We start from the raw sequence: 25,187 nt of genomic DNA, 5'->3' as shown, positions 1-25,187 counted from the left end.
ATTGCCGGCGCGAGGGAGGAAGCGCATTTCACATGTAGATTAATCCCGCTGCGATAACCTGTAGCGTGTGTGTGTGTGTGTGTGTGTGTGTGTGTGTGTGTGTGTGTGTGTGTGTGTGTGTGTGTGTGTGTGTGGCAGCGTTTAAACAAGCCCTGTATGTCGGAGGGACATGCTCCTGTGATACTGATTGAGATTTTTTTTTTTTTTCTTGAGGAGTCAACAAAAATTTACCGGATTTCATTCTAAAAAAATTGATCATTGTGATTCCGAAGTCAGCATTGCTAATAAACGGAGCAATGTTGAGTTTCTGAGCAAATTCCCACAACAACTCGGTTACTTTTGAAGCTCGTTTTAAAACATTTTCAAAGGAAACGCTGCAGTCCTGGGAGTAAAATCTTTGATGGAAATGTTTAATTTCTTTTCCTCCCACGGCAGCGGCGGCTTTAGCTGCCGCGCGGAGCCGATCCGTTTGCCTCGGCTCGTCTTATTTGACTGGGGAGCCCCCATTTGCAAACACTGCTTATTTATTCATTGGCACTTCTTGCCTTTCTTGCCTTTAAGCCAACGTTACGGAGAAATAGCTTCCCAGATGACTGAGACCCTTTATACAATTTGGATCCGCTCAAGCACTGTTAGCTTTATAGCTAGAACGCAAACTGGCTCAAAAACTCACTATGAAGTCAAAATAATAAAAGAAAGAAAAAAAAAATCAGTCTGGAACACAGTTATGCTAATCGAGGCAAAATTTAGTTGGACGTGAACCCATTTCTGAAACAAAAAGTCAGCCATTTTGCTTTGAAGCAACAATTTTGGCCACATTTTAAGGGTTGTTGTCAGTTTAACATATTACCATATTTTTCAAGGAAAGTCATTTAGCAAATCAGATTTTTGTGAAATAATTCCGCAATTTGATTTTAAGCTCGTCAGCATCTGCTGCTCATTTGTTCTTTCGGGGTAGCTTGGACATGTCGCTGTAGAGCAACCACATGACCTCAGCCTAAAGCTGTCAACACACCATTACATCCCACGCTGACTATTAAAGGCAGAGGGGATGGTGTGTGTGTGTGTGTGTGTGTGTTAGGGAACACAGGGGCGGCTTTAAGGCCAAAGCCATTGTAGCGCAAAGGTGTTGGCAGATATAAGCTGCAGGAATGCTTGTTGGCCGCGCACGAGCCGGTTGACGTCGCCTTATCAGCACGCTTAATAAAGCATGGCCGTGCCTGCGCATCAATACAGGATCGCTCTCGAAAAAAAAAAAATCCCCGCCGTCGAACGTGACGTGAAATCGTTGCGCCGGTTCACTCGGGATCGTAAATCCTTCTCCAAGAAATGTTTTGCTGCTACTCCCCTCTCATTCCAAAGTTGTGATTTAGTTTGGAATAACAATTTTGTCTGTCTTATCGCTTTCGTCTGGGTGACGTTGACCTTCACATGACTTTACTCGCCAGACATTCGCACCATTAACGACTTGTAAATTACAATGTTGTGTCAGCAACATAAATATCATGTTTTTCCTCCCCTTTCCTCCTCACTAATAGTCTCCGTTTCCAAAACGCTGTCACCCACATTGGATTAAATTGGATTTAATTCATAGAAAAAAAATTGCCGGTTGACTGATTTGTTCTGAATAAGCTGAAATTTTGATGTGGATTAGTTGTGGAAGTGTTCGGTGTAAATAACGAAATATCTGCATTCATTTTGGAAAATGTTGAAAAAGCTAGGAATTTGAGGACTGTGAAAAATCCTTGGTCCAAATTTTGCCGATGGAATGGTTTGAAAATAACGGGATAAATAGACGTGATTTAAATTTTGGAAATGATCTCCACTCCATTTTGTAGTTGAACTTGCTAGCTACATGCTAGTTTGCTACTAAGGCAAACAAAAAAAGTTGACATTGCGCCATGAAGATGCCTTCAGTGCCTTGTAAAAACAAAACCTGTTTTTACAACCTTCCACGTTCTTGCTTGGGGGTGTGAGCAGGGGAATTTTGCGAAGGGGATTGTGGGATACCGGGAGGGGGGGGCGTCATACCTGGGGGCCCGTGAATGGAGCCCACAGGTGAAGCGCTGTTGAAACAAATCTGAAGCTGCCTAATGACACGCACCGTGAAAATGGTCACAGGTCATTTCACGCCGCTGACAGCTTGCTGCAGCTCGCCTGTGCAAACGTGTGTGTGTGTTTGTGTGTGCGCGCTAAACATGAGCAGAATGCAAGACGAAGAAATTGTCTGCAAAACATAAGACATTCAAACATGATCAGTTGCTAATCCCCTCCTAGCGAATGATACTGCGCCTTCTCCGCACACCTGCTAGCTTCATCAGATAGCTGAAATAAATCCAAGTTATCATCGTAAAAAAAAAAAAAAAAAAAGCATAATGGCTGTCATAAAACCAAAAATCTTTTCATGATGCTGCAAATTTCTTTGCTTGTGATTTATGGAACAGAAGATTTAATACTCCAAACACACCTGGGAAGTTGACTAGTCGGGACCACAAAGGGTAACATTGTGTTCTCGGGTCAGCAAATTATACGTCAGATTAAAAATAATTCCTCATTCTCAACAGCGAAATGTCCGCTCGGGCCTGTCAACAGAACCCGAATCAAACCAGGTGGCGGCGAGGAGGCACCAACACCTGCACGGAACCAAACCCAATTTCTGCAAGATCTTACATCTGAAAAAAAAAAAAAAAGCAGTGTAGTAGCAAAACAAAGATTTTATTTACAAGAACTAGTGCGCTAAGACGTGACAAGTTATGCAAAAAAACAAAAAAACACTCAAATCACATTATTGTCTAATACTATCACAGCAAACACAGACGTATGAAAGTATTTGCGGCACTTGTGAAACAAAAAAAAAAAATCTCAGTTTTTTCAATAGCAGCATGGTGGAGTCCAGAGGTGTAATTTTTTTTTACAATTTCTGCGTATTCTGCATCCTCTGCCGCCTTCGAGCCAAAGCTTCTTGCTTCTTGCGTTCGATTTCTGCTGCCGAACACTTGCCCGTCATTTGGTTGGTGACAAACACTGCGGATGAGAAGAAAAACGGAAAATGAGAAGAAAAAAATTAGAAAAAGTGAACAAGTCTGGTTCTCGAATTCATCACCTTTGTTGCTTTTCACCGCCGCGTTGCACACGTTCCTCTTCAAGGCCGACAAGGGTTCCTGCTTTGTCGGCACGCGGCATCCTATCGGGAGATTCGTGTAAACCGGAGCTTTCCATCCTTGGTTGACCTTCAAAGTGTTGCCCGGTAACGAACTGGACCGCATGATGGTGCGAGGCGATTTCCTGTTAGCGGGCAACGTTTGGTGGATGGCGAGAGGCGTGGCGGCAGGGGTGGACTGTGCGGGTTGAGAGAGACTTTCCACGCTGTCGCACGCCTGGTAGAAGAGAGCGTCGTCATCCCCGTCGTCCCATTCGCAGTCGGAGATCTTGTTGGTGGCTGTTTCTGGCTTGGGTTGAACGGTTTGGAAGTAAGGGTTGGTCTCCAACTTCAAAGTGCTTCGAGTGGTGGGCTTGACTTTGGGACAAAAGTCCCGCAGGTTGGTCAGAGCGGATTGCCGGACCGGGCTGCCATCCTGGTCGGGATTCTGCATCAGGGCCAGCAAAGAAGAATCGTTGAGCAGGTCATCGTTGTCCCAGTCGTCGTCAAAGTCGCCACACTTGCTGCTTGACTCCTTGACTTTTTCAGGACCAGGATTGGACTTGTTGAGCTGGCTTTTGTCCTGGGATGATTTGGAGGAGACCGGGCTGAGGGCGCCGCTGACCTTCTGAGTGGACGAGTCGAAAAGGGCTCGGAGCTCGGCCTCGGTTTGGTTCAGTGGTGACGGAGTCTCTGTTGGCGTTTTGTCAATTTGGTTGTTGTTGTTGAGCTGGGCCGACGCCTGCTTGTCTTGCTGCATGTTCTCGTCAAACTGCCGGGCCAGTTTTATCAGCTCGTTCACGTTGTTCTGCCTGGAGAAGGGAGCCATCGTTTTTTACTCACTGAATCAAGGTACAATTGTCTTTTTTTTTGTGACAAACTCACCGATGGGATTTCTTCCTCGTTCTGGGTGCGTCAGGCGTCAAGGGGGTCGGGCTGCAGAGCCACTGCCACAGAGGTGACAGCGGACCTCTTGGTTTTGAGTCCTGCCAAATGCAAAAATCAAGGATGACTAGTCAAGTTTACCATTACTTTTTTTTCCCCTCCCATTAGAAAAGCAGCTAACCTTTGGCGCAATGAGATTGACGATGTCAGATATTTCCAAGGTTCTAACATTCGGCCCCACCGCTGAAAACAAAAAGCAGGTTAGAGGAACTAAATATGGGCAATGGACTTTTTAATAGCCGGTCTTTCGAATACCTGTCCTTGTATCTAAGATTACGTCAAGAAAATTGTGTCTTTCAGCTAAAATAGGAAGCAAATTACACATTGTTGTTTTGATTTTTACCAGTGGGGGGTGACATGGCACCCCAAACGATGTCTTGTGATGGCTCCAGGTCATTTGAAGAGTCTCCATGGTTGGAGTCACTGAATATGCAGTGGGCTCGGCGCGGAGGACTTTGCAGATCTTTGAACATGAAATAGAGTTTAATGTCATGTTCACTTCTCTGTCCAAAGTTTTTTTTTTAAAGCCACTGATATTACTGTGCAATTAATTTTTATCCATTGATTCCGAGTTTGTCTGGATAATTTTAAGGAAAAATTGTTTTAGCAATTCTGTAGTTCGAAATGTGTCCTCAAATTTCAATTTCATCTATGTTGCACACAGTGCAAACTTTTGTTTTTTTTTAAATTCTTGACTTGTTTTTCACCAACAACCCCTCCCCCATCACTCCTGCCTGCTACAGATGCAAAACAAAAATATGCAAAACAAACATGCACGTAAATCATTGCATGTTCATTCTTCACCTTTGCAGATATTCGCTAAGGGAACTTCGGCGTCCTTCTTGTCCTGACTTTTTCCGTGAAAAACTTTGGAAACTGACCGAGACGGATCAGTGGAGGATGCACACGACGAAGATGACGAAGCGGTAATCGTGGAAGCCGTCCTCGGCTTGGACATGGTGAGTTAAACCGTTGTGAGCGATGTAGCTTCTGCTCAACATTATTTTGTTGATCGACTCAAAACGATTCCAAATAGCGACGACACTTTATTATTGTGTTGTCGTCTTCAGTCGAGTATTTTTAAGCGCGCCACCATGTTTGTTTGTGACGTCATACGGAAGCCTAGAAGGTTTCCGGAAGGGCGAAACGCGAAGCAGCAAAACAGTCGTGAAGCACAAGGCAAGTTTCTTTAACTGTCTTTAGAAGTTTAGTGTTTTATTGAAATTTTACTTCTAAGAAATGAAAACTGCTAGACTCTGTATTTTAAATGTGCTTATAAGCAATATTGTTTCGTAATCTTATTATTAGAAGTCCACTTAAAAAATTCTAAACCAAAATCCAAACGAAATGGAATTGACTTGAGGTTGACATATTTTTTAAAACCTTTAACAATACAACATTGAATGAAATTGTACTCATAAAGTTTTGAAAAGATTAGTATTTTGTATATCTGCAGCCAATCAGGCATTCATACACAGTGAAAGATATGGAAAGAACATTAAAAAAATATGTTTTCTTTTTTAATTGAACATTATTAGCTTGTGCAAGTCATGTTAATTGCAGCCTTTAGGGGGCGCTCATTCTCGCACGCATTGGCTACTGTATAACTCCTTGATTTACTTTGCAGCCTGGGTTGTTTTTGGTCCTTTTCCAGAAGTTCCTCTTGCGTCTTTCTACCTTCACCACACACATTCTATTTATCGTTGACGCCTGGCTTGTTTAGAGGCAATTAGAGCGCTAATTGTGCAAAAATTCTTTACGGCGGCCAGGCGGGTTTTGCGGCAAAAAAAGTCAAGAACGCATGGCTGCTTGCCCGAGCAGCTGCTGGCGTTTATGGCGAGGAAAAGCGGGGACCACGTCGTCAGGGGATTGGGGCAGGTGTAGGCTGCGAAGAAGAAGAGGAAGTTGTTGGGTGGACGCCAGTTTGTTGAGATGATAAGAAGCTCACAAATAATAACCACTTTGAAGGCCCGCAGCAACACATCTCTGAGGAGTCACAAGTCAGGCTATGCAGTGAATTGCCGCCATATTGAGCCTCTTCATTTTCATTAATACAACATACATGCTAAATTACATTAGCCAGTTGATGGCGTTTTGCATTTATGCTTAGCATTAAGCTAGTGGGCTTTTGTAACATGAAATGACAACACTCTTTGTAGAATGATTCCAAACAACTGTAGCGTAAACCTAAGTCAGATAAAACAAAGTCTACCGACCGACTGAAATGAAGCATTTTTCTGCCCCCGAAATGCCACCTTTGAGATTTGAGAATTGCTTTCTTCTACATTGCAGTATCAATTTAAATTTGATGAATCCTTTCGGCATCCCTCTCTATGTACATTGTGGATTCTTCTTCTACTGCCTATCCCCACGTTGGTTGCATCTCAGATTGTGCCAATATGGCCTCGGGCTCTCGGGTGACAGCTAGCATGTGGGGCGGTGGAGAGCTTCCAAAAGAACCGCCGCGTGCCAACTCGCTCTCCAAACTGGGATTATGAGCTGTCTCGCTGCCAACGGAAAGCGTCAAAACCAAGCGGCCGCTTCTTCCCCAGGCTCCCCGTCGGACGGAATCCCGCTGGCCGTTTCTCTCGCGTGGAAAGGAAGAGCTGAAGGCTCGGGCAGCTGGCGTTTGGGAAGGATTGGGAATACCGAAACACAAGTGTGAGGAACATTCCGAACAAAGTCAACGAGGACGAGCCTCTATCGTCGACTTTTTACTTTATGCTACAAACTGGTGGTGCTCAAAGTCCGGCCCGGGGGCTTTTTGCACCCCTTATTTATAATAACACAGCTGATGATAAATGTCCCGCAGAGTGCTGAAGTGATTAAATATTCAGATAAGCCACCCCCACGTCCACCGTCCCATCACATCCACACCTCCTTCATTTGCTTGGTGAGGAGAAGCAATCAATTCCCACGTGGAGCGACAGTCATGTCATATTTATATGAATATGCAAGAGCATGGCTGGCACATTAAGATGAATTTGGCACATATGAGCTTTTAAGCACTTTGGAGGCACTCGTGTGAGGCCGTGAGAGTCATGTGACCGGATACGTCATTAAGCACAAGGACACGGACACCATTTTGTCCGTCTTAGGTGTGTCACACCACATTCCCTCTGGTTCGTTTACTTAAAAGGTTTGGACTAATAATAATAATGATAATATTTTAATAATCCTTTCAATAAATCAATTAGCCAAATATTTAAGATACATGATTAGATAATAGATAATGAAGAAATACATTTTTAAATAATTAAAAAAAAAACAGCTGAATGAATGCAAAACCCATTTTAACATTCTTAACTGTCTTACAAGTGTAAAAATAATTTAATTTTGTGTAATGACATGCTCGACACTTTCCTGGCGCATTTTTCAAAATGTTGCCCTTTGTTTTCCTTTTCAGTTTTTCTCCCCCTTTTCTGGGCGATGTGTGCGTACATGGTGTACGGCAGCACCCCCCCGCCCCCCTGCAGAGGCAACCCCTCCCGGGTTAATGATGACAGGAAGCGGGCCAGATGGCAGCGGCGCGCGACCTCCTCTCGGGAGAGCCGGCAGCTGAGGAGGATGAAATATGCCAGGTGAGCGCTAACAGTGATACATGACATCAGGAGCTGTGATTTATAAGCTCACCTGTCTTTTGCTTTTTAAGGGCATTCTTAAGGCCAACTTGTTTTAAATACACAACACCTCATCCTATTTGCTTGATGTTTAGTTTGACAACAAATTTGTGTATTCCTCCCGTCAGTCCTGCAGCTCTATCTCGCAATTTGAAACTCATTCGCGGCACTCGAGTCGACGCACACACTCGACAAGATCAAAACGCTAATTTGCATTCCACATTTTGCCAAATTCATTTGCAGCCACATTTTGCCAAATTCACGCCGGTACTGTACACTATCGGTTGACTTCCAAAGGATATGAACAAACTTCCAAATTGGTTGTGGGTAAATAAATGACATGTTGTGATTATGAATATGAACACATTTCCATGTAGAAATGTACACCCCAACTTGACCCCCCCCTTCCCCTTCCTGTCTAAGCTGCGTTTGATCTAAATTTGGCCCCAGTAGCAGAAGTCTTGTACCCGCTGTGATGTTGATATTTTCATACACCGCCTTTTGATGGAGGACCCTCCGCCGGCTTTTATCATCCCGCCGAGCATATGGCACTGGAGCGGCCACTTTTCACGTACGCGATGCGAGAGTTTTTGTTGCCGCCATCCCTTGGTCCCTTTACGGGGGGGGGGAAAGCGGAGTAGCCTGTAGTTGGGGACTTAAGTGGACCATAAGGTGTCATTTCGCTTTGTAAATTAGACAAAACAAACAAAAAGCAATGCAATTTCCACCAAATTGTGCACACATTAAACCCCCCCTTTTTCCAACCTCTTAAATTGAATTACATCTATCAAGGAAGTTATTGTAATTCGTCAAGAAAATGTCCCTCCTTAATCTGGTGAGAAAAGAATTATAATTTAAACATCGAGATATTGTAAACAATTGTACGCCGAGGGCCTCCGCTACTTATCTGATTAGCATTTCTAAAATGTTTACAGCCAATCACCATGAGTACCCGTGTGTTAAAAAAAAAGAAAAGAAAAAAAAGTGCTGCTGGGCTTGTTTTGCTGCTTCTCTCTTTAAATACATTCGTGTCCAGATTGCGGAGCCCGGGAAATGACTCATTAGCATATATTAGCACCTGCGCCGGTTGCCATGTTTGATGTAATTACATCGCTCCCCTGTCGTCGCCGCATTCGCCCCACAAAAGAAGCCTGGCACCTCATGCCATGCATTTTTTAACATGTTATTTGATTTTTTGGAGGGGAGTGTGTGAAGCTGCTAAAAAAAAAAAAATCATTGTAGATGCAAAATCAGATTCATAACATACTGTTGTCACAATGGCCTTGATCTGCTCAATATAGCACGAAACTTTACATTTAATACATTTTTGGTGGGGCAGTGACCCACCAGAAGATGGCGCTGTGATGGAAAAAAGTAAATCCTTCATATATCATCCTATGCCCCTCCATACAGTACCACACAATAAGAAATACCTCAAAGTTGTAGTCTAACTCATCTTCTCCCCTCATGCTCATTTGCAACTCTCCCAGCTTCTCAACTTTACTGACTCAAGGCTCCCGGGCCGGATTTTTGGCAGGCTTTTCTGGTTAATTTATGAAAAACAAATGTGAAATATGCAGATGTCTTTTTGTTTGAAGCAGATGTTTGTTGCCATTGCCAGGTTTCAATCGGGCGGCCTCAAAGGAGCCCCCCCCCCCAATCTTTGATGTCTGACAGCAACGGAGGGACAATTGGATGAAGTGTGAGCCATCCACAATTACTGTACTCGTGTGTGTGCGCATATGTTACCGATAATATATTCAAGGCCGTTCGGCAACGATAATATCGCAACACAGGGAACGTCTGCACTATAGCGAGACCGTACAATATAAAATTTTACACTCAAGTAGATCCAGGTGCATTCAGTTCTGGATGAGAGAATCGTATTCCATAATCCTCTTGGATTAAAGAGAAAATGGACTTCAAATTTTTCCCGAATAATTGTTGTATAATATACAGTATATTATGATAATGCACCTTCGTCCTTCCATTCGTGCAAATTAAGGCTGGTGCTCCTGATTCGGGTTCTCTTGATTCTCCTCCTCCGTCTTCTGTCAGCTGCATTGGTGGCTAATTGATGGCGCTCATTAAGGAGTGTGCACCACATAAAAAATGGCAGCAATTATCATTTATCTTGATAAATTATTTAGCGGGGATCATTTTCCTGCCTGGTAGGGGAGCGGGAAGCGTGGTGGTGGGCGGTGTTAGGTGGAGGAGGGACCGCCGAGCTTCCACAGCAATGTGTAAAAACCTAAAATGTTTGAGGTTAGCAATGCTAACGTGCAGCCACTTAGCGTCGAAACAGCTACAATCCCATACATGTTTTTAAAAATATAATACAATGCATCGTAACAAAACGATTTACAAAAACAAAACAATGGATCATTCTATTGGCAGTTAACCATTATCGCCCCCCGCAGGACTGGGGCGGAACAGTATTGACTGTCTTATAATTGGGTTCTGTCGTTAATGATTGATTTTTAGAAAATGTGGTGCGACTTTTGAGTCTTGGTGGAGGTCTGCCCGATCATTTCTGCTGTCAGGAGGAATGCTAGTTACAAATTTATCCTGTTTTTCACTCTTCTATTGTTTTCACACCAAGTGTACTTAATGAGTTACTTTTACATATTCTGTCTGTGTGGCTGGCGTTGACAGCGGCGTGATTGAATGATAAATGGCCCTATTTTTTTTATTATTCTCTAAATGAGCTTGTGGCTCTTTTGATTGGCTTCCTCACATGCAGCAGCAGCCCGTGATTGGCTGCGGAACAATGGTGTTGCTAGCTTGCAACGCCGTCTCCATCTGTTCGCACACAACACACACACACACGAGAAAATGTTCGTGCAACCACCTTTTTGCCTGCATTTCTCAACAAATTATGACTTTTTAATTATCTGGGGTATTTTTTATATATAGATTTTACTCTTACTGTCAAGTCTAGTGTTTGTAACAGCTTCACTTTGCACACATGCCTTTAATCTACACATGCACACAAACACACAAACACACACTAGAAGCAGCTCTGACCTGACAAGAGGCCGACCAAGATGAATGTATCTTATGTGAGTGACAGGTGTGGCGTCGGTCGGGGTTGAAGGGCAGAGGGCCTCGTTAATCAACAGGCTGACAGGTGCCATTCAGGGCCCACCCGACAATCACCACCCACACGGACCCTCGCACACACATACGGCAATATGCTTTGTAATTTAAAGCCGCTTTTCTACCAAATGCTCCAGTTCAATTGAGTGAATCTTTTTCAATTCGGAGTGGGGTTCCCCAGGAAACTGTCCGAGGTCCATTTATCTTTTATGAAGGTTAACCCAACCAGTGGACATTAGTGGAATAAAAATATTAGAGGATCAAATCTCAACATACATACAGTATTAACAAGCTCAGGCAATGAGCTGCATACGTGTGTATGGAAAGTGTGCATGAAGTGATATTTTATGAGCTATTAATTGCGGGGCAGGCTGCTAATTAGCGCGGTGTCATGCATCATCGTTAGACGTCGGAGTGACATTTTTTATCTTCATTAGAGATGCGCCGCCATCGTTCTTCACACTCTCATTAGGCCTTTTGTTTTACTTCCACAGACGTACCCCTGCCGCGTATACGCTCGTTAAGAGGTGGGGCAATGCTCCCTTTATTAGCCTGTAGCATATTCAGAAAAATATTTATTTATATGTATATTTGTCTCAGAGCGTCCAGAGTCATGCGATTTCAAACTTAATTCTCATTTTAATACTCCTAATACATAATTATTTGGTTCCAACTTTTTATCATATCAAATGTTTTACATTGTATTTTTTAAAATTAGGCTATGTCTTAATATTTTTTTAATGGAATTTACTGCCTCCAGTTGAGTGCGATTGAGGCTTTTCTCTGTCCTTTTTCAAATAAATACCAATGAGAAGAATGTTTAAACTTCTCTTTATTTAATCCATTGACATGTGAGAGTCCATTTAAGTGAAGTTGAGCATTCAGGAGCAACGCTGCCGCGTCCACATAATCAATGACGGTTGACCTCTGTATATCTAAACAGTGTTTAGAAGGCAGAATCACCAATTAATACATGTAAATCGGTACTAAAATTAACATTTTGATACCTTCAATACTATGCAAAGTTTATAATTACCTATAGATACCACAAAATTTAGTAAAGCACTAATTTTGTCTAAAAAAAAGTCAGTCTCAAGCACAAAAACAACATATTGTCGGTGAGTTTGTCAATGAATAATGGAAGCCAACGTTATTGATTCTTTGCTGCCTCTAACCTCTCACCAATGGTGCTAATGCTACACGCTAGTGGAGGGCGGTGAACCCCTAAACTTTTACGCCCTGCAAATTTTTATTCTTACCCTTCAGCGCGTCCCCCCCCCCCACACCGATTGTGCCCAGCAACGAGGCCACGCATGATGATGCGTGCGCCGCCATTTCCCGCCATGTTATCTTAATTGTCCCGCCAAGTACGTTCAATGGTTATATTATCAATTTATGGCCACTTTTGCCACCCCATTAATCCCGCTGTTAAAACAGGGTAACTGCGCTCGCTCCGGTGCATAAAAAGCTGTTCTGCCATTGCCTGAGGCTGCCTCAGCTTTTTTTTTTTTTTTTTATTTAAACCCGTCTACTTGAAGACAAGATATTGTATGATGAAATAATAATAGGTAGGTGATAGATATTTACTGGGATTTTTTTTTTACTGTTTACAAAAATAGACACCTTACTCAATACAAGCTAATACGGCAAGCTAACATTTTACTGTAACCTTATTGGTTATGGTTGACGTTAACTTTAGAAGCTAACGATAGAGGTAACATTAGAAGCTAATGATATTGTAATTTGGGAAATTAATGTTGAAGCTACAGTCGGAAGCTAACTTAAGGCTAACAATGGTCAAAATGCATCGAATGCAATCGAACAAAAAGGCTAATTTAATATTAAAATCTTTTGAGATTTCTATATTTACATTTTGACTCATTTCTTTTTTTCCTACTTGCGTCACTAACTTCACTATGCGTAAAGGAGTCATCAAACGGCGTCAATACGTGTGTGTGGGTGCGTGTCTATGTCAGAGGCGGAAAAACTGCTGCAGCAGTAATTGCCTGACCTTTACGGCAGGCGGGATAGTCTCATTAAGCCTGATGGATAATGATGGCGCTGCTACGTGAAGCACTGCGATAATGAAACAACACAACAGCCTTCATGCTGGAGGCTTACTGGAGGTGGCGGTGGGGGGTCGTGACAGAAGGCTGATAACCCAGAGAGAGGAGCCCTTTCTGGGATAACGACGCCACACCGTGTAACCCCCCCCTCCAACGCCCCGCTCCCGGAGGTGTCAGCCTTCTTCCGCACATGGACCCGGGTCAGGGCCGCGTGTCAGTCATGTCGGTGACATCTCGCTTTTGATTGGACACCCTCGTGTTGCTAAATTGGGGGCTCTCGCCATTAAGGCTAACGAGTGGCCGTGCTGAGCCTTTGTATGCAAATCAGCTTCCAGGAGCTATAAAAAGATTTTTTTTTTTTCCTGCTCATAAATGTAGCAATCTATCACAGATTGAATTGGTTTTAATTTTGCTTGATTATTTGGTTATTGTTCAAATAGCAATTTGCAAAAATAAGAATAGTGAAAGCACGTTAATTAGAAGTGTGAGTTGACGTCATCATTTTGACCTGAGATGGGAGGGGGGTACTCATGAGCATCCGAAACAGTCCAGTAGCCAAAACCAGCAGGGGGTGCTGACACCCTGACAACCATTTCTCCATGCTAACATCCACTTTTCTTCCCCCCTCCTCCTCTTCTTCATCCTTTCTTTACTTCTGGTGTGTTTTTGCTTTTTAGTCTTAACACCCAAAATTTGTGATGACATTCTTTTTCATGCAAACATCAAAATATATTCTTTGAGATGATTTCTCGCTCGAAAAAAGCCACAAGCAGGAAAATAGTTGACATTTGTCTTAAAAAATATACGTAATATTAATAAACTGGGAAGGGAAGGCAAAAATGTGAGTGCACGTTGATGTGCATAATTTGTCAAATGTCACATTTTTCCGCCTCTAATGATTAAAAAGTGCTTTTTATTCACCACGTTGAACTATTAGGGTCACATGAAATGTCCCATTAATTACACAATCCTAATTATTATAACTTTCAATCATGCCCCAATTATTCAACTTGTACCAATGTGTGTGCTGGTAATTAATTCCCATTTTAATTATTTTTATCCCCGCCGTAGACATTCAAATGTAAGTGCCATGTGACATTGTAGATGACAATTTGTGACTTTGTTAAATGAGATTGATTAAAAAAAATAAATTAAGATAAGCATGAAAAGTAAGGATGAAGTATTGCTACTAATTGTATTGCACAGTAAACTGAAATATGGAAAAAAATCTAATAAAACATAATACCACTTTACCAAAGTAAAATTAAGTTTAAAGACATTCAAATTAGTAGTAATAACAGCTGGCAACGTGTTGAAGGATGAATTTATAATTAAAGTGTGATTTTATTAATTATAATAATGCTAAGTTACTATGACACAATTTTAAAAATATTTAAAATCAATTTCCGAAAAATAATAGCGTTATAATAGTAATAATACCAACTGCTACTTTATATTATTATTGTATTGTTACTTTTATCATATTAGTATTAACATAATTGACATAATTATGTTATTGGAATTAGACTATTTGATAAAATAGATGGAGTTTGACATATTGGTTGATGCTTGTGACATTAAATTTAAAATACTGAATTAATGATTACTTATAAAAAGGTTGTTTACCAATAATGTAGTATTTTGCACAATAAATATAAATACACAAAAAGTTTTATAGCACAAATATTTTTGTACATAACTGACAAGAATGAATGAATAAAATAATAATAGTGACAGTTATGAACAGCAATAACTATTATTGTACTACATTATTTTGTATTCTATTTCAATACAATTGAATTTATTATTCTTGGTAGTTTGTATAATCACACACATAATTAACTTGATATATTGTATGTGATTTATTGACATTATTGAACTGATCAAAAAACAATTCATGATTCTTTAACACAATGAAAAAAAAAAAGCGCACTGGTTTTATTTATGTTTTAATACGTAATTAATACAATAAGTGCCTCTGTATTTCGTCGCAGTGTCGCCTCCCAGGCCTGCGTTTGATAAATGCAGCTTCCATTCAAACGTGGACACTCATAATTCCTAAACGTCTTCTTACACACACGTCATATCTCTCATCATAACGTATGAACGTCCATAAGCGTCCCCTCACGTGAGTTATCTGGACTGTGCCAGCTCCATCCTGCTCTATTAATTGATGTTTGATGACAATATTACCTTTATGACTTCATTTGGCCTCATTTACAGCAAATGTACACCCTTGCGCCACATGATCGATGACGTTCCTTTAATAGACTGGAGGGGGGGGGGTGCGTACATTTGCTAAACTCACATTTTCAGCCGTGTTATGAAAATCCATTGCAGGAGTGGTATCAAAATGGGGATAATAATACTCCATTTTTATTAAATTCACTAGGTTTATTAAATTTAGCTAAATTTGCTATTTCTTGTCAAGGCCTTTTTTTTTATGATGGCATCATGTCGCAGTTGTCATTGTCAAAATATGAATGCGTATTTCGAATATATGAGTGATTCTAAGCATTATTTTTTTCTCCCGTTCTTTCAACCTGTTGCTTTTAATTTGTAGTAATATTTTCTGTATTCTCCCATTTACAGGCTGAAGCGGTGGGAGTGAAAGACAAGCCGACATCAGCTTATGTGGTAGGTACACCCTGTGGGAGGGGGAGTAGAGAGAGGGAGGGGGGGGGGGAGCATGGAGTGGATCAGCTCAGTGATAGCAGAACCCCCAGGACCCTCCTCCCGCTGGGCCTCACGCCCCAAGACCCCGGGGAGGGTCACAAGTTCAGCTGCCTTTTGTGTGGCAACACGTTGATGTAACAACACCATGCTCCTTGAGCCCATAGTCTCCACTTTGCTGCGGCACTCCTATTTCTTGCTAGCCTAATACTAACACTCACAAATCCACCTTGGAATTTTGAATGACATGCTGAATTTTATCATCTATTAGCACTCAAGCAGATTTATGTAGCTCGGTTGCCTCCGAGTGTGTCCGACTTACGGGATCAGACGGTCGGAGCTATCAATCTGGGAGGCTTTAACGGAGGCCACTGATGGATCTTCTCCATATTTCACGGGCCAGGCCTCCGCAAACAGAATAGCCTGCTGTGCTAAAGAAAACAATGTGCTTCTGAGCTGCAAAATATCATCCATCAACCCACCGGGCAGGCAGGCAGTAGAACTCGGGTGGAAATGTTAGCAACCGGGAATGGGGGGGAGGGGGGGGGGCATGCGGCTTGGATGGATACCTGCTTTTCACATCAGAGACGCCTCGGCTCATTCGCCGGCCACAACTGGTCGCTTCTGAAAGCACTGACCCGCTCGCGTATCCTGAAACCCGAGTTTCTGAGCGACTCCGACGCGCCAGGCCCGAGCCGGCCGCCATCAATCAGCCGTCGCGGCCGAGGGGAGGAGACATTCCGGGAGATTAATTGTGGCCTGATGTAAACAAGGAAAGGCTCCAGCTCGCAGGGATCAGTATGCAGCACTGGAGGGACGGGGGGGCGGGGTGTTGCTTGTGGAGTTTTAAGTAGCTGAATGGTTGGACAGCAAATGAGCCAATTGGTGGAAAATATCGTTACTCACTCAAAAAAATTATTTTCCCTTTCACAAGTGTGTGAAATGTACCAACATGGAATGGGAAAGGTCCAAATTTGATAAGCTGTGAATTTCCCAAGTCCAAAAGCCATCCTGAGCACTTACACATTAGGACAAGGACATAATACTATTTGTATTAATGCTAAGCTAATGGACGCTCTTTCTCCTTACATTCGCCCTCATCAACCTCGTTATTTGTGCAACCTCCTCAAGCAAAAGCATTGCCGTGATTTTCCTTATGATGCCCTGCAGGGACAGGCAAAGACACCTGGCACATTAAGCATGATAACTAATCTATTAATGTTGACTGATTGCCTCATTAAAAGGTTCAAATATAAGTCTAAGCTTATGTGTTAATGACCTGTTAATGCTTCTGTCAATTACGGGCAGGGCTAATGACACCTGCAATGACACCGTATCGCTGTTACCAGTCAAACTTGAATCTCTGTCCCCCGCCCCGCCAGAGGTTAAGTGGGACGATGATGGTCGGGAAGACGAATGTCAGCACTGTACGCTTGTGTTAGTCTTAATTTCTAAAGGATTTTTACTCATTGAATACTCGAACAACGTTTGGGGTGAAAATCTGTTTTTCTCGGGATACACCTCGGCTCAACCTTAGGTCCTCTTAAGTTTTCTTGGACATACTTTGCTTTATAAATTTCTTATCGCCTCTATTCAGCGAATGGAAAATTGCTAAATTGTAAGATAATATAAGAATTGTTTCCTTCTTTTTGGATTTAAATTCTAGTCGAGACACATCGGCTTCCTTGTCCAAATTGAGATGGTTGACAAAGAACAGGGGAGGTCTGTGGCTTGTTTTCTTACACTGCCACATGCAGAAGTTAATTACGTGATGATTGGGTTTGTATTCAGATTCAGTGAAGTGGGGGGTGCGTTATCCGTTATGAAACCTCAGCCCCATCCCGAAGCTCCCTGATGCTAGGCTGTCTCCGTGTCGCTTGGTATTCGTCACCTCGCTGTGCCAGCTGTGCCATGCAAACGCTCCCTATCTTTGTCTCTTGATGCATTTTCCTTTTCTTCCATGCTGTTTGGATGTCCAATGATAGCTAATACTCCATGACAACCTGACACAACGCACAGTCCAGGCCCCGGCTCCATCTGCTTTCAATTGAATTTGGCGAGAGGAGTCGGGGGGGTAGATGAAGGGATGGCGGACTGGGACAAGATGAAAGCTCAGCGCCCCAATGGTCTCACCATCCTTCATTCTTCCTAAATTGCCCCCCTCCCCTCCACTCACCCCATCCGTTCCCTCTCCTCACATATAGCATTAACACCCCCTTGAAAAGTTTCAAATGATAGCTGCTCCATCAAAGGGCTCCTCAAATATGGTAAAGATCTGCGAGCAGGCTATGGCGTCGCTCATTAGGCCCATTAGAAGGCTCCAGTGCAGGGGTGGGAAAAGTATGGCCTGGGGGGTCACTTGCCACCCGCTTTTTTTTTATTATATCTGGTCCTTTATTATCAAGAGTCCCAAATTATTTCTTGCATTAATTTAATCAAGCCCAGGCTAACAAATAGCATCGATTTTGCAGTGTTATAACAGCAAAGGACATTTGAACACTAACGGTTGTGCAACACATTTAGAAAGACAATATAATAACACTCGCAGTACAAATTCTTTATCCTTTGCAAAACAATTGACCAATATTACTGCAGCTTGCAGAAGAAGTCTCGTCACAGTGACCATTAAAAAATACATTTAAAATATTTTATTTTTTTACTTTCAATTTAAATGCTATTTTTCATATTTAAAACACTGCAATTTTTTTCATAATTTTACATACATGTTTAGATTTTTTTTTTTTTTTTTTCGGCCAGTCCATCCAATGTATAACGCAGCCCTTGATCACAAAAGTTTGCCCGGCGCGGCCTTGGCGGCGGGTGTTAATAGGGGACATCTTCTTGCAGTTTGCTCCGGTCATAGCGAGATGGAAGAAATGAGACCATTACTACAAGAGCAATTTTCCTAATTATGCGGCACGGAGCGTCTTGTCAGTCCGTGGGCTCAGGGAGACAGAAAGTATTAACTCTTTAATGTGACTAACTAACAGGCCCTCGCTCAGGTCGGGCCAGGCCCTTAATGACTTAATGGAAGTCATGATGTAAGGTAAAGCCATATGTGCTCATGTACCAGGCTGGACTCGCTCCAAACCGTCCAACCGCGTCCACACCAACATTCGTTAATTTTTTCCATCATTTCGACCTCTGGCCATTTGTGGCCGTGTTGATCCAAATGTATTAAAACCTGATCTGGTCTTTTCCAACTTCATATTTAAATCCAGTTGGCTCTTTGGTCCCACTTCTCCTCTTTGTTGCTCCTTTCACAAGCCTTATGAATATATTTATGAGATGTAAAATCCTCACCATAGCAGATCAGTGTTTGGGAAGCAAGTTCATAGTATTTTTTGTTCTATATTTGTCCTGTGATTGGCTGGTGCCCAGTACTCCAAGACTGTACTTTGCTTCTCCTGACCAAATTCAACAGGAATAGGCCAAGGACAAGCAAAATTGATGGATGGTGTGGTTTGTTAGTGCATAAAAAAAAAAAAATTGAGTTGACATTTTTTGGCTTGTGCAATGATAGAATTGTCTTGTCGGGTTTTCTCACTTCATCGTGGAAAAGTCTCTTTAACGCGTCAACTCGTTTGTCGTATGCAAAAGGCAGCGAAAGCTCAGTAGATGAAGTAGGTGCTTGGTGATGGCCGCCGCAGATCCGCAGGTGAAGCACCGTAGCCTAAATGGAAGGAATGCCGGAGATTGAGATTTCCACCTCATCCATCACACTCGGGGCCCATCTCGGCTCCGATGGTGGGAACGCTTCCGGAAGTGATTCATTTCACGCCGCTTCCCGTTTACGATGCGTTTAACCGGCAGGGGGTTATCAAGTGCCTTCATATTTTCTGCTAGTCAAATACACGCCGCCATTTCCATAGCGGGTCAATAAAACTCGGCGACCTCGGACAAGCATTAAAAGGCTCAATGCGAGAGAGCAAGCAGGGGCCCATTGATTAAGTTCATAACTCGGTTTGAGCTGACACGATTTGAAAAATAAGAAAAAGCAATGACTATAAATCTAACGCCGTGACATAATCGGATGAGAATCAACATGGTAGAGTCGGCCATTTTATGAGCTTCCTTCGCTGCCTTCCCACCGGATGACTATTGACGTCTCGAATGTGCCACAAAGCCATTTTTTGAGTTGTGCTGAGTGACTAATGAGAGCCGATATAGAAATTCTGTTGTTTGCCGTTGGAAAAAATTCCCTTCTTGTATTGGAACGGTGAGGTCATTTATTTTCCAACCTAGCATGCTAAAGTCCATACGATCAACGGCAATCTGACGCCTAGTACGCAAATGTGCCAAAGATAATTTGGGAGAATCAAAAGGATAAAAATACTCAAGTCCTCCCTCACATGTGTGGAATGTTGCAACGTTGAAACATTTCGTCGTTGACACAAAACAGTGAAGAATTCACAGCTAACCAATTCCCACATGGGCCATTTGGAAGTACGTTGGCCTCGTTGGCAGAAAAGCGCCACAGCGTGTGCCCACTTGCACGTTATCAACATCGACAGATGGCCGCTCGCTCCGACAGCTTTCCGGTGTTTAATTATAATCGTAATGGAGGGAAATGAAGATCAATTAAAAGGCAGCCCGATGTTAACGAAGCGGACAGTTGTCCAAAATGTTTATCGTCATAAATGGGGAATGTTTGTACACTTTTATTTTGGATTTTGGCACACAGGTGTTAAAGTCGTGACTTTTGGAAGTTGATTGCGGTTTGTTATTGAGAAGGCAATAATGATTCTGGTTTGAATACTAAATAATAACAAATATTTTATGTTCAGACATTTATTAGCAGTTTGAAATATTGTTTTCGTTTGACTTACATGTAAATAGCTAATTTATTTATTTTGGTTATTATTATTATTTTTTTTTTAAAGTGGGATTTTTGTGTTTAATATTTTTTATAAGAAATGCTGATTCTGGGCTTTGACTAGATTGCTGTCCATCCAAGTGACCAAATGACTCCCCCTTGTTGATTTTGAAGCACCCAGCTGCCTTCATTTTAATGAGCATTTGGCTATTTTGTCAGTTTACTCCCTACGTCCGCTGGCGTCAGCCCAAGTGACCTCTGCCAAAGATCCGCGTGTGTCCACCTGAGCGAAAAGGTGATAGGAGGGAGGCCTCCAGATGACAGATGCACGGTGGCGTATTAATAGTGCCGGGGTGCCGCCCTGCCCCTCACCAGGTTTGTTATTGGATGCAAGTGCCACACGCTAAGCATCAAAATGAAAAGCCTGAGGGGGGTGTGAAGAAAATGAGAAGTCAAAGGCGGCACGGTTCGCGCCGTCAACTTACATAACCGTCACGATATGCGATGCATTGAACAGTACAACAAACTGGGGCACATTCCTTTGTGCCCCACAAATAGATTGTTTTGATTTTTTAAACAGGCAGGAAGTTCGTCCCTACCACGACCTGAGGAGCCTAAAAAAAAAAAATTCTCCTTTCAAGGACTTCTTCCATGCAATCACATCATTCTAAAATTATGTTACAGGCTCGCCAGAACAAAGGACAGGAATGCGTCGGAGTGTCTGCTGCCTTGTTCAAGGTGCAAACTCCAAAACTGGTCAGGCACGAATTATCAGGAGGAGGGCAGAATGCTGGCTGGACTTCACAGGAGGTATGTTATGTAAAGAACATTTGTTAGACGAGATGTTTGTTTTCCTAGTCACCCGCCCCCCCGGATTTTTATTCTTCTTGTAATTGTCCTCTGTTTTCAACTAATTCACATTCCCGGAGAGCACAAGGAATTTGCTGATTTTCAAGAAACGGGACTTTTTATTTTTTGGGGAACAGATATAAAAAGCAGCTCGCCACAATGTCGCAAACATTTCTCGCACTTGTGTTGCCTTTGAAAATCCTCCCGAGTACAAAATGTGCGAGCCAGCCAGGCCTCAGACTGGGATGTAAAAAAAAAAAAGCTCCTCCTGCAGACGTGATGGAACCACGGCAACATGCGAAGGATTCGCTGATGTCATGATGTGTGCCGCTCGATAAAACGCTGAAGTGATTTTTCTGTTTACTGTTGTTGTATCGTATAATGTGCAAATCCAAACAAGCCCTTTTGGCTCTCAATGAATGCAAATCTGGTAAACAGCCTCTCATAGCACATAATCAGTGAAATCCTCCAGGCAAACACACTTAGCCTCCTTGATCCCAAAGTCAAACTCCAGGGATGTGGATGGTGGGGGGGGGGTCTACAGAACATTGCTAGCCAGCAGCCCCCCGGGCTAATCCCAAGAGGGGGTACGAGTGAGCGGGAATGTGGGATACGTTGTCTCATCCCGGCGTTAATGGGGGATTACACGTGTTAACACGGAGCTCACAGTGGGCCCGGCCAAAGGGGCCGCGCTGGTGCGCTAAGGCCTTTAGCATATGAATAAGGCCAACTGAATGGACGCTTGAGAGTGAGAGCTGACACTCGACGTAACCGCGGGACAAAAAAAAATCATTATTGGTTTGCTCATTGGTGATGAAGAGCGACTCAAGATGTATTCCAATTGGGAAGTCATCCGTAGACTCAAAATCGTGACTCAAAATGATAGCATTTTAATTTAATCAATAAATATACTAATAGAAAGACACCTTTCAATATTAGAATAATATAGGTGTGTAAAAAATAATCCCTGAAAAATTCTACATATTTTAAGTGCATAAAAGGTCTTCATTAGATGTTGGCTTTTGTTGAGTCATTATTATGAACGGACGCAGTGCAGTGTTGATTTGGTGAAGGTCACAAGCAACTTTGAAGACCACTCTGGTCCTCTCACACATTTCCACGTGTGTGTGCGTGACCATACATTGCACGTAACACCCCCCCCAATCCCGCGCTGAGATGAGAGGAGTAAGCGTTGGCACAGCTCGTGATTTATGGCCCTCTCTCAGCGCACTCTTATCAGACTCGGGCTGCTGCTGCTGCATGCAGCTGAATGACAATGGAGGACTGCTCGCATTATGCTGGCCGGCCTCGCCCCTCACATTCTGGACACTGCAGATTACATCTAGCCTCGTGATTTATGGAGCCATTTTGAGAAAGAAGGAGGCTTGTTGAGGGGGTGGTGCGCTTTCCAAGGCTGAATGATGCCTACATTTGAAGAAAGGTGGGATTTAGGTCATAATATTAGGTATAGCTGCATCATTTAATTGCTAGCATGTTAGCATTTTTTGCCCCATTCATGTTGCACTATGTTATGCATTATGCTTGCACATTAACAACTAGCATGTTAGCATTTTAGCACGTTCCATCTGAAATGATGAGAGACTATGGCAAGGTCTAATATCGATATCGACCTCTCTTCTTTCTCTGCCCAAGTTGCACATATTAGCCTAACCCTAACCCTAGCATTCCATCTAATTGTAAATAAACATGCGCTTACCAACAATTACCCCACCATTCCCCTCCTTATATAAACCTCATTTGAACTGCCGTTTGTGAGATTACATTAGAAGAGGAAGGAGAAGCATTTGATCCAAACAAAGATTTTTATATGCATGCTAAGCTAGTAAAAACTGCGCTGTGACCTTTCTACTAGCTGGGGAGTGCTACTACTCCGCAAGGAACAGCTGTGAACAAATGTAAATATTCATATAAATGTCATTCTGGCTTTTTAACAGGCAAGCCTTCCCCTTTTCCTGTTTTTCCGCACCACGCCTGCACAATGTCCGCCAGCCAGGCCTCAAGTGGCTAGCTGATGATGTCTCCCACAATACGTTCCTGCGCTGATGACAGCCCAAACTCGAGGTGGGAATTGCAGAGAAATTCATGCTGTGCTATTTTTTGGAATCATTCTAATATCAAGGTACTATAATGATACACACAGATGCGTCCGAAAATATTGACGATACCACAATTGAGACGTTATGTGATCATCAAAACACTTGGTGAAAAATATTGCATGTGAAACCCTATTTAATAATCAAAATTGGCATTAAATGCAACAGTGACACCAATATTGGATCCAGATGTAGCAATAATATAAAACATCTTTAATTAATTTAAGTACAAAGGTTCAAAAGAAAGTTGCTGACTTTATTTGTCATGTGTTATTGTCTCATCTGAGACGATCGGTATATTAAAGTTGAATGACATTTGACATGAATGATGCTCAAGTCACCATCTTGGCTGAACCGTGTGGCTGAACACACACACACGTGCAGCTCAGAAGGGGTTCTGGACACTGTCATGGGTCCACATGTCAAATGAGCCAAACAACAACAATAATAACGGGAGTCTGCGAAGCATATGGGGCTTGGTACCAGCTGAGAGGGGCCACGTTGGGTCCCCGGTGTGTGTGTGCAAGAGTGTGTCCTTCAAAAAGGGTCGTTTTCACATTACAGTAGGCTGATGTATAACATAATATTTATTATAAAAAATTTTTTGCGTCCGTAATCCCAATTAGAGGGCTCATTTTGCATGATTAGGTTATTTTGTGGAGAAATTCATTCATTTATTGTTAATAATAAAAAAAGTCAACTAAACTAATTTATACATAAAAACAGACAATACTGTCAAATAATTAGTTGGTTTCTTTACTAAAAATATTAACATAAAATTATAAAATGAATTTATTGATTTAAGAAAATAATATTAATATTTTAGATAAATTTCTTACATTTTCTGGAATTTTTTTATTTGGAAGTATAGTATTTAGACTGAACAAACCCTTCTAAATAATATACTAGAAATCAATAATAATTTCGCATATAATTTTTTTTCACTCATGTTTTAATGAAATAACTGAATCAGCAATGTGTTGCAAATAATAGAATAAAAAAATATTGGATAATTTATTATAATAACACAAATTAATTTAAAACACAGGAATGAATTGATCTCTTTCATTGACCAAGCCAAATGTTTGGCATTACAAATCAGACTTGGCCCTCGAGCATCAACTTTTTCCCAGTCCTGCTGTGAAGGATACGGATGCAGCTCGCTTCGCCCAAAAAGCTTTCGACGCAAAGTGTATGTGGCTAAGCGTGTGAAGTCATTCCCGCGGTCCCGCTTGGCGACCGCGACGCTCGGGTTTGGCTGCACCGGCAATGTTTCCGTGTGATCTTCTTCTTCTCCTCCTTCGATGCACTTTGACTAACTGCGGCAATTTCCCTCTAATTGTCGGAACGAGTGTTAGCTCATGTCGTTAAACGCCACCATTTATAAAATGCTGTCATTGGGTTTGGAAGCCACCGAAATGGTAACGAGTGGAAAACCTGAGGGAGAAAGTCGCAGAGATGAATTTTCTGTTGTTGTTGCGTAACGGCTGTTTCCGAAGCCAGTGGCGCAGCATTTTATGCCATCCATCCAATCCGTCCATCTTCTATTGTTGGACGTCATCTGTCCATCCATCATCCAACTGTCAACCCGCTTGAAGGTTGATGCTTCTTACAGTAGTGTTGATTTCTGTCCGTCCATCCATCATCCATCCAGCCAACCATAGAATTGCGGCTGTCCATCTGAATCGACTAAAAGATGGATGTGCTGGATCGACGGATCGGTTTTTCGGCTAAACATTGAAATGAAGTCCTATTCCTCATGTCTTACTTTTGTTTCTCAATCGCAGTTTTTGCACGCTCGCCTCTTCTACTACCCCCAATCCCTCCATTTCGGCTCACCTCTCGATCCCCCTCGCCTCCCATTTT

General features: G+C 42.4%; 1 protein-coding gene and 1 long non-coding RNA gene across 2 annotated transcripts in view; one reads left to right on the top strand and one right to left on the bottom strand.

The window, feature by feature from the left end:
* Positions 1-2,696: 2,696 nt before the first annotated feature.
* On the bottom strand, positions 2,697-5,214 carry LOC148392886 (uncharacterized). The gene is made up of 6 exons (XM_088384903.1): positions 4,889-5,214; positions 4,428-4,547; positions 4,206-4,267; positions 4,025-4,125; positions 3,104-3,951; positions 2,697-3,024 (listed from the first exon to the last, which is right to left on the bottom strand). The coding sequence occupies exons 1-6, from the start codon at positions 5,040-5,042 to the stop codon at positions 2,912-2,914; spliced, it is 1,398 nt and encodes a 465-aa protein (XP_088241029.1). The 5' UTR covers positions 5,043-5,214; the 3' UTR covers positions 2,697-2,911.
* Positions 5,215-22,513: 17,299 nt separating this feature from the next.
* Positions 22,514-25,187, top strand: part of LOC148392885 (uncharacterized) — a 32,524-nt gene continuing 29,850 nt past the window's right edge. The window contains exons 1-2 of the long non-coding RNA XR_015860305.1: positions 22,514-22,648; positions 23,163-23,289. This is a non-coding gene — a long non-coding RNA (uncharacterized LOC148392885). The remainder of the gene's footprint in view (positions 22,649-23,162; positions 23,290-25,187) is intronic.

Source organism: Syngnathus floridae, chromosome 9 (assembly GCF_059516105.1).
Source record: "Syngnathus floridae isolate MCC-2025c chromosome 9, RoL_Sflo_1.0, whole genome shotgun sequence".
Lineage (NCBI taxonomy): Eukaryota > Metazoa > Chordata > Actinopteri > Syngnathiformes > Syngnathidae > Syngnathus > Syngnathus floridae.
The sequence above is the reverse complement of the archived record's forward strand: the minus strand, read 5'-3'. Positions and strand labels throughout refer to the sequence as shown.